The following is an 8,575-nucleotide window of genomic DNA, read 5'->3' as shown; positions in this document are numbered from 1 at the left end:
CTTTTGTATTTTTGTTTTCTTTCTTTCTTTTTTTTTTTTTTTTTTAAAGTTCTGGGATTAAACCCAGAGCCTCAATACACATTTCATCACAGAGTGGTGTTCCCAGGCCAAATTTTACTTCTTCTTATACATATTTTGGTTTAAAATATTGAATGAGTTTCTAACCTTATAAGACATAATTTTTATAAATGGTAGTCTTGAACTAAGAAAGTTTCAAATATGTGGTTTATTCAAATGTCCTAACTGCTTTCATAAAGTTGGATAATCATAAGATGTTGAAAATTATGTAGCATGTAAGAAGACATATTAAGACGTGTAAAAACTGAGGCCTTATTCCTTAGATAGATATCTGTTCACGTTGGTGTTAGGAAGTAACGCCATGCCAAACCTCATTTGTGAAATAAAATTTAAAATTTCTGTTAACATATTAATATATTAATTAACACTAATTTTGAATTTAGAGCCCTGGAACAGCTCATCCTTATGACAGTGGACACATAGCAATGACCTACACTGGCCTTTCATGTCTAATTATTCTTGGAGATGACTTAAGCCGAGTAGATAAAGAAGCTTGTTTAGCAGGCTTGAGAGCACTTCAGCTTGAAGACGGGAGGTATGAACTAGATTTAATTCTATAGTAGACTTTTAGAGGTAATATTCCCCTTTTTCATTTGTTTGGTTTTTTGTTTTTTGTTTTGTTTTTTTTCGAGACAGGGTTTCTCTGTAGCTTTGGAGCCTGTCCTGGAACTAGCTCTTTTTTAAAAAAGAAAATGTTTATTTATTTATTATGTGTACAATATTCTTTCTGTGTGTATGCCTGCAGGCCAGAAGAGGGCACCAGCCCCCATTACAGATGGTTGTGAGCCACCATGTGGTTGCTGGGAATTGAACTCAGGACCTTTGGAAGAGCAGGCAATGCTCTTAACCTCTGAGCCAGTTCCCCAGCCCCTGGAACTAGCTCTTGTAGACCAGGCTGGCCTAGAACTCCCAGAGATTCACCTGTCTCTGCCTCTGCCTCTGCTGGGATTAAAGGCATGTACACTGCTCAGTTTAGAGGATAATGTTCTCTTAATAGCACCATCCAGGACTAGAAATACAGCTCAAGGGTTACTACATAGTTAGTGTGTGGAGGCCCTGGATCAGACCTCCAGTCACAACGGAAAAGAGCCATGTAACATTTGTATATAGAGTTAAGTGCTTATTGCAAAAAGTTTCTCATTTTATATGAACAAAAACAAAGCTTACTTTCTAGTAGAACTCTTTTCTTTTTTTAATTTACCTTCTGGATGAGACAAATATTTTGCAATAAGCTATTTAGTTGAGTATCCTTGAAAGTAGTGATGGTAGAGAAAGGAGTGCACTTTAAATATTATGTTCAAAGTGAGGTGGCTTGATCGCCAGCTTACTGAGGGACATATTCAAGCGATAGACAAGTTAATACTCAGAGATACTGGATGGTTTAAGTCACAAACTGGTGTACATTGTTAATGTAATGAAGCAGTAGCCTTATCTTCTATCAAAAGACTTTGCAATCAGTCTGCTGCTGTGTTATGTCTCTGCTCTGTACACTGTAATTCTAACTTTCTTGTCTCTGTTGTCAGAACACTGCTCTTGATGAAAAAAAAAGTTACTGTAGACATAGTAAATGGACATTTGGAATCCAGTGTTGTCCCGGATTACTTCCATAAAGAGGAAAGGAACACAGAATATTACCTCTTTGAAACTAAGTGTATAATGAATCACAAGATAATAGATCAATTACTAGTTATCTCTATGTACATTTAGGAGAAATTTCACATAATAAAACAGGGGTCTAGGAGTTTCTTACTACAAAATAATATGTGTGAGGTTTTACCTGTTAGTTTTTCTGCAGCTCTTGTTGGAGTAAACAGCATAGTCTGAATAGTGGTATCTGGCAGTGACATTATGGTGAACATAAATGATTTAGGGTCATTTTGTACCTAAATATGTAGAATTTGATGGGAGTAAAAGTCAGCAAGAGGGGTTTCTGTGAGTAAGGACACAGGGCATATGTTCCTGCTTGAGGGAAATGGTCTTGATGCAGTTTCATGTCCTTGTTTTCAGTTTTTGTGCTGTCCCTGAAGGCAGTGAGAATGACATGAGGTTTGTGTACTGCGCTTCCTGTATCTGCTACATGCTCAACAACTGGTCAGGCATGGATATGAAGAAAGCAATCAGCTACATTAAAAGGAGTATGGTGAGTTATATTCATACAACTGGACTGGTTCAGTTTATTGCTGGTATAATGTATGCATTTCTTTATCAAGAATTAAAAATAACAGTCATAAGATTAGTTTTTTGGTGGATTGTTTCTCAGAACACCATATGGAAATAATCTCAACACGCATATTGAATTCTTGACCATTAAAAATTTGTGTTTACGAGCCGGGCGGTGGTGGTAATCCCTTTAATCCCAGCACTCGGGAGGCAGAGGCAAGTGGATCTCTGTGAGTTCGAGGCCAGCCTGGTCTACAAAAGCTAGTTCCAGGACAGGAACCAAAAAGCTACGGAGAAACCCTGTCTCGAAAAAAAAAAATTGTTCTTACATGTGTTTTCTAATCTAATTTTAAAGACAATAGCCGGAAATGCTCCTCTCACATAATGTGATTTATTCTAGCAGTGGTAAGGAGAGCTTAGCTGCAGCCAGCATCGTTCTTTGCTCCTGTGTCTTCTGGATAAACCAGAGGCAGCAGAGTTGCTCTCCAGGCTTATCACTTCCCAGCCATGAGGCTTGCAATTTACAGATGAGAGAGATTTCTTAAGCCTATTAAGGCTAATTAATTCAACCTCTAGCTGACCTGTTCCAATCCCACAATGGAATGTCTGAGCTCTTAGAGGAGTGGAATTGATTTAAGTATACGTCATGCAACCATGCAGTTCTTGAAGGAGCCCTGGTTCTTATTGAAGGACATTATTGAGAAACAAGGATATGGGTTCTTATTAGCATTAGATATCATTGCTTCTAGGCTTTTCTCATCAAGCACAGGTAGGAAAGTTGTATATGCATAGATACATAGGCACTTTTACATACACATGCAAACATAGTTATATTAAGAACTATGAGTTTGTACAGATAAGCCCAACTTTCAGTTTACTATACAGGATCTATTTATTTTCCCTCTTTGATAAGTTATTTATTCCATCTACAGTTAGATATATTCATTTCTGTTTGAATTCCTCTTGTAGGTATTCATTCTATTTAGACACTCCATTCCTCCAAAAAGTTGTTAATCTTTATTTATTTGCATATGGTATTATTTACTTAATATGTGTAGCTTAACCTGTTTCTGTATGTCAGAACTACTAAAGAAAAAATGGAAAGAAGTGTAACTTCTTATCCTCCTTTATCTACCACTCTTTCTTAACCCCCAAGTCTACCATCTTGTTCCTGTTAACTCTATAGATAACATTCTTATTATTTTCTCACTTACCTTTCCTGTATTTCTGTTTGATAAGAAGATCCATATGCCTTTTATTTTTCCTTATTAAAATGATAACCCACTTCTGGTATCCTAATCTGTATTAGACAAGTATATCAGATGACAGTATATTAATTACATAGGCTGTGTTCTGGCTGTCCAACACTGGGTGTCTCTTGATGGGGAGGCCATGAATCTGGTAGTTGTTCAGTGCCTTAAGGCTTTGGAATCCCAGAGAAGTAGATTTTAATAATAGCGAAGTAATGCCTTAACAACAGGATAAACTTGCCAGTGAGAGTGAGGGCAAGCAGGCAGAAAGCAAAAGCGTCTTTCTTTCGTGTCTTTTTATGTGGGCTGCCACCAGAGGTGTGGACCAGATTTAGGGTTGGTCTTCTGACCTCAAATGATCCAGATTTAGGATGGGTCTTCTCACCTCGAATAATCCAGTCAAGAAAAACCCCTCACAGGCGTGTTGAGTTGTGTGAGTTTTATTTATTTGTCGACTAGTCAAATTGATAACCAAGATTAGCCATCACAAGTCCACCCCTTCTCAATTTAATACATAATCATATCTATTTATGAAAACCATAACCAGATCATAATTATGTCTAACATGATATAACTATTCCACTAGATGGAAACATATCATTTGTTTAACTAGGTCATAACTTGAATGAAATACCTGGGAAATCAGAGTTTTCCTCATTCTTTTTCTTACAGTTTTATATTACTTAAATGTGTGAATATAGCAGTCTCTTCTAAAATTCTTTATTTACAAACATTCTGTGTAGAGAGTATCTATTTTTCCACTTACAAATAGTGCTGTCATTGATAACCTTCTGCATATCTTTTATATATCCCAGATATGCCTTTATGTAAATTGTTGGTCAAAAGCTAAGTGCATATGCAATTTCAGGAGCTATATTTTGTTTTCTATTCCCCAAGAGATGGACCAGATGGATCAGCCTGTTGAGTAGTACTGTGGTTACTGCACAGCTCGCTGCCCTTAAAATGTACTCAGTAAGCCTCTTTTTTCTTTAGGAAAAAAGAAACAAACTTAAAAAGATAGCTGGGTGGTGGTGGTGCATGCCTTTAACCCCAACACTTGGGAGAGAGAGGCAAGCAGATCTCAGTGAGTTCAAGGCCAGTCTGGTCTACACATCTAGTTCTAGGACAGCCAGGACTGTTACACAGAGAAACTCTGTGGGGGATGAGCCAAATTGTATTCTAACCCCCATAGGAGAGTGGCTTTTTCCACATAGCCTTGCCAGTAAAATGTTATACTTCTTTAAAAATCCATCCCGTCCCCTCTTCCCTTCTCCTCTCCCCTCCCCTCTCCTCCCCTCTGCTTCTTTTCTTTGTCTTTATCTTGTCATATTCCACCTACCCACATCCAGCGTTAGAAACTAGATCTTTGTGCATGGTAGGTAAACATCCCACCAGTGAACTGTGTCACCAGCCCTGTTCTGCTTTTTGGCTTTCTCTGTTTCAATTTTATTTGTGTTCTTTGCTTGTCTTTCATTACAACCACTTTCTCTCTGACATTTTTACTTCTTTTGATGGTGATCAAAGTAGTGTAAGATCAAGCCCAGGGCCAGATACATGCTAAGCAAATACTCTATCTACCACTGAAGCTCCATCTCTCTTCTCCACTGTTACCTCCATATATCAGTTTTATATATTCTTAATTGTTTTCTGCCTTTATTTGATTTAGATTTATTTGTAATCTTGTGTATGTCAGGGTGGGGAGCAGGTTATGAGCATAGAAGCACAACGTAGATGTCAAAGGAGTTGGATCCCCCTGGAGCTGGACTTACAGAAGGTTGAGCCTCCTCAGCGTGGGTGCTAGGGACTGAACTTGGGTCTTGTCTCCAAGAGCAGTCTATGCTCTTAACCACTGAGCCATCTTTCCAGCCTCTCTGTTTCCCTCTTTGTGTTTTCATTTTAAAAATTGCTTTTTAGGAGTCGTATGATTTAGCCCCTTTTTTTGTTTTGTTTTGTTGAGGGTTGTGTTTGTATGTCTTTTTGAGACAGAATACTCTATAACCCTGACTGTCCTAGAACTTACTGTTTATCCCAGGCTAACTTCAAACTCAAAGAGATCTGCCTGCCTCTCCCACCTCAGTTCTGTGGTTAAAGGGCTGCACCCACCACAACTGGCTAATCTCTAGACACCTGGCTAATCTCTGTGTTACTTTTCTTTTTCTTCAAACCATTTAACACATTATTTCTTCCAACTCTTAGTCCATTTCTTGTGTGTGTACGTGTGTGTGATGTATGTACTTATTAGTTTTGTTGTGTGTATGTGTGGAGGCTGAGGTAGATATTGGGTGTTCTTCCTTGGTAGCTCTCTACCTTCATCTTTTGATATAGTCTGTCACTAAACCTGAAGTTCATTGGTTAGGCTGGGCATTAGCCAAAGGATCCCGTCTTGGCATTACCTACTCCAGTGTTGGGGTTACAGGCATCTTCCACTAAGCCTGGCTTTTATGTAGGTTCAGGATCTGGCACACAGGTATTTTACAGACTGAACCATTTCCTCAGCTCTCTGTTTTTAATGTTGAAAATCATTTTCCTATTCCTACTGTTTGTTTGAGGGTGTGCAGTTGAGTTTTGGGTGCTGGGTTAAATTTTCTAATTTCCCTCTGTCTTTGTGGCTGTTTCTTGTCGGTGCAGGCTGGTTTTCATATACTGAGAAGTAGTGTTTTCATTCCATTTATTCTGTTTTCATGTAACAGTAATTAGATTTAGTGTAATAGAATTTTTTTTCTCTTAAAAGTATATAGAACTCAGTGTTGCTCATTTTTCTTTTTTTTTAATATTTATTTTATGTGTGTGTGTGTGTGTGTGTGTGTGTGTGCGTGCGTGCGTGCGTGCGTGTGTGTGTGTGTGTGTGTGTGTGTGTGTATGTATACCATGTGTGCAGGAACCCACAGAGGTCAGAAGAACCAGCAGATCCCCCAGAACTGGAGTTACAGATGGTTGTGAACCACTATATGGGTGCTAGGAACCGAACCTAGGTCTTCTCCAAGAGCAGTGAGTGCTGTGAATCACAGAGCTATCTCTCCAGCCCCAGACTGTGCTTTTTCTCCTTGCAACAAAGCATGATTTCTTTGAGTGATTTGATGGTGGGGAAATGTGGTTCGTTCTGTGATTGTCCTGGCAGAAAGGAAATCTTCCCTTTGTTTTCCAGGCCTCTAAATTCTTGAGTTATTCTTTATTACCTGATGCTCAAATGAGCCATTTGAGCACTGCCAACTTGACTTGCACACTCTTTCTGACTGCTAGTATAGCCATCTTTATCCTAGCACTAACATCCCACAGAGATAATAAATAACCTTGCTAACTAAAGGGAGGCAGTAATTCCTTATTAACAAAGTTTGAAGAAGATGGCATAATTGGTTGTGATCATGATGCACAGTATCTATAAATGACTGAAGTTGAGTAGGCATGAAGTCCTTGTGTTTTTATTCGCTGTTGGCTCACATCGAAGAGTGTGAGGGTTAGGATCGGGGATTGTTATTGACAGAAGCCGAATGTGCAGTGGGGCCCTGCACACTTCTCAGGTGTGCCTCTGTGAAAGCACTTGAGGGTTCGGCCTGCTAAGCAAGAGAAGGATGGAGACTGCAAAATGCCCACTTATTTTAGAAGATATAAGAGAGACCAAAATAGTTAGCTTATTGGGAACTTAGTATCTACTATTATCATGATTATTTCTCCACTAAACTAAATGGTGTTTTTCTTTTTCAGTCTTATGACAATGGGCTGGCACAGGGAGCGGGACTTGAATCTCATGGTAAGACTTCTTTTGTTTTTTGTTTTTTTTTTTTGTTGTTTTGTTTGTTTGTTTTGAGACAGGGTTTCTCTGTAGCTTTGAAACTTGTCCTGGAACTAACTCTTGTAGACCAGGCTGGCTTCGAACTCACAGAGATCCACCTGCCTCTGCCTCCCGAGTGCCGGGATTAAAGGCATGCGCCACTATTTCCCAGCTCATAGTAAGACTTTTTAAATGGTTGTGTAGTTTTCAAATAACATGGTATCTTCAGCACAATGTCTCAGACTGTCTGAACCATTGCTGTAGAATATCTGCCTTTATCAGCTTCCTACATCTGTCTTTGACACTGTGGTACTTACCTGTTCAGCGCCACTTAGATCTCTAATCTTAGGAGAGTATTCAAGACAGAGAGATTTCTAATAAACTATTAAATGTTAGCTGCATGAGTAAATCTTGGTATTGCTTCTTAGGCTATTATTAGAAAACAGCAGGTTATTTTCTTTGGCATAACAACTGATTGATAAACCAAAGAGATATATTGAACATTAAAATTTTTATTTACCTTCCATAATATAATTATCCTTAGTGATTATCACAAGACATTTTTCTGTTGAACCAGTCTGCTTTCTTACATTTTCCCTCACTTTGGGCAGTGCTGGAATAGTGAGATGGTAGCCATTAAGTTTGTTAGCACATCAAAAATATGTACCCTCTCAAATCAAAATCTATTCAGAAGTAATCAAGTTTCCATTCCTCTGTTTGAAGAGGCCCAGGTGCTGGGAACTCCGGATGAACTTGAGGTTTCTCATCACTGGGTGTGCCGTGCTGTGCTGTGCTCACTTGCTGCCTCCATCCCTCTGCTAGCATGGTTGGAGCAGGGGTCTGCGCTGACACCACCATCTGTATGACCGTGCCTTCTAGATCTCCCTAAGGGTTTCCCCCTTCGATAACACAGAAGTTTTGTTCTTCTGTATAGAAATTATCTTGACTTTTTCTTTGACCTTCATTACAATATGACACCATAGTTCCGATATATGCCCAAGTTACACAGATAGGTGTAGGGTAGCTGGTGATAGAGATACCAGGAAGACTCACTTCCCATGATGCATTAGAGCCAGTTCTGTGACACTGATTTGCAAAAAGAAAGCTCTTTTTCACAACTAGTCAGCAAGGAGGTCAGGAACTGTGACCTTTGCCTTCCCAGTCAGTGAGTACTGGACATTATAGGCAGGGGGCAGGCAGAGACTGTTCATTGATGGATGATGGAAAGGGAAAGTTTCCCCAAACCTTGTTTTAGACATGCACGTCAACATACCCCTTTATAGGTCAAATGCTCCTTTGAAGTAGAGGGTGTTCTCTG

General features: G+C 39.1%; 1 protein-coding gene across 1 annotated transcript in view; it reads left to right on the top strand.

Annotated features, from left to right (window-relative positions):
- The window catches only part of Pggt1b (protein geranylgeranyltransferase type I subunit beta), a 39,603-nt gene that overhangs the window by 15,435 nt on the left and 15,593 nt on the right, over nucleotides 1-8,575 (top strand). Inside the window, exons 4-6 of the mRNA XM_005356070.2 lie at nucleotides 462-613; nucleotides 2,086-2,218; nucleotides 7,191-7,236. Coding sequence (XP_005356127.1) covers nucleotides 462-613; nucleotides 2,086-2,218; nucleotides 7,191-7,236 — 331 coding nt within the window. The remainder of the gene's footprint in view (nucleotides 1-461; nucleotides 614-2,085; nucleotides 2,219-7,190; nucleotides 7,237-8,575) is intronic.

This window comes from Microtus ochrogaster, chromosome 18 (genome assembly GCF_000317375.1).
Source record: "Microtus ochrogaster isolate Prairie Vole_2 chromosome 18, MicOch1.0, whole genome shotgun sequence".
In the NCBI taxonomy this organism is placed as follows: domain Eukaryota; kingdom Metazoa; phylum Chordata; class Mammalia; order Rodentia; family Cricetidae; genus Microtus; species Microtus ochrogaster.
The sequence above is the reverse complement of the archived record's forward strand: the minus strand, read 5'-3'. Positions and strand labels throughout refer to the sequence as shown.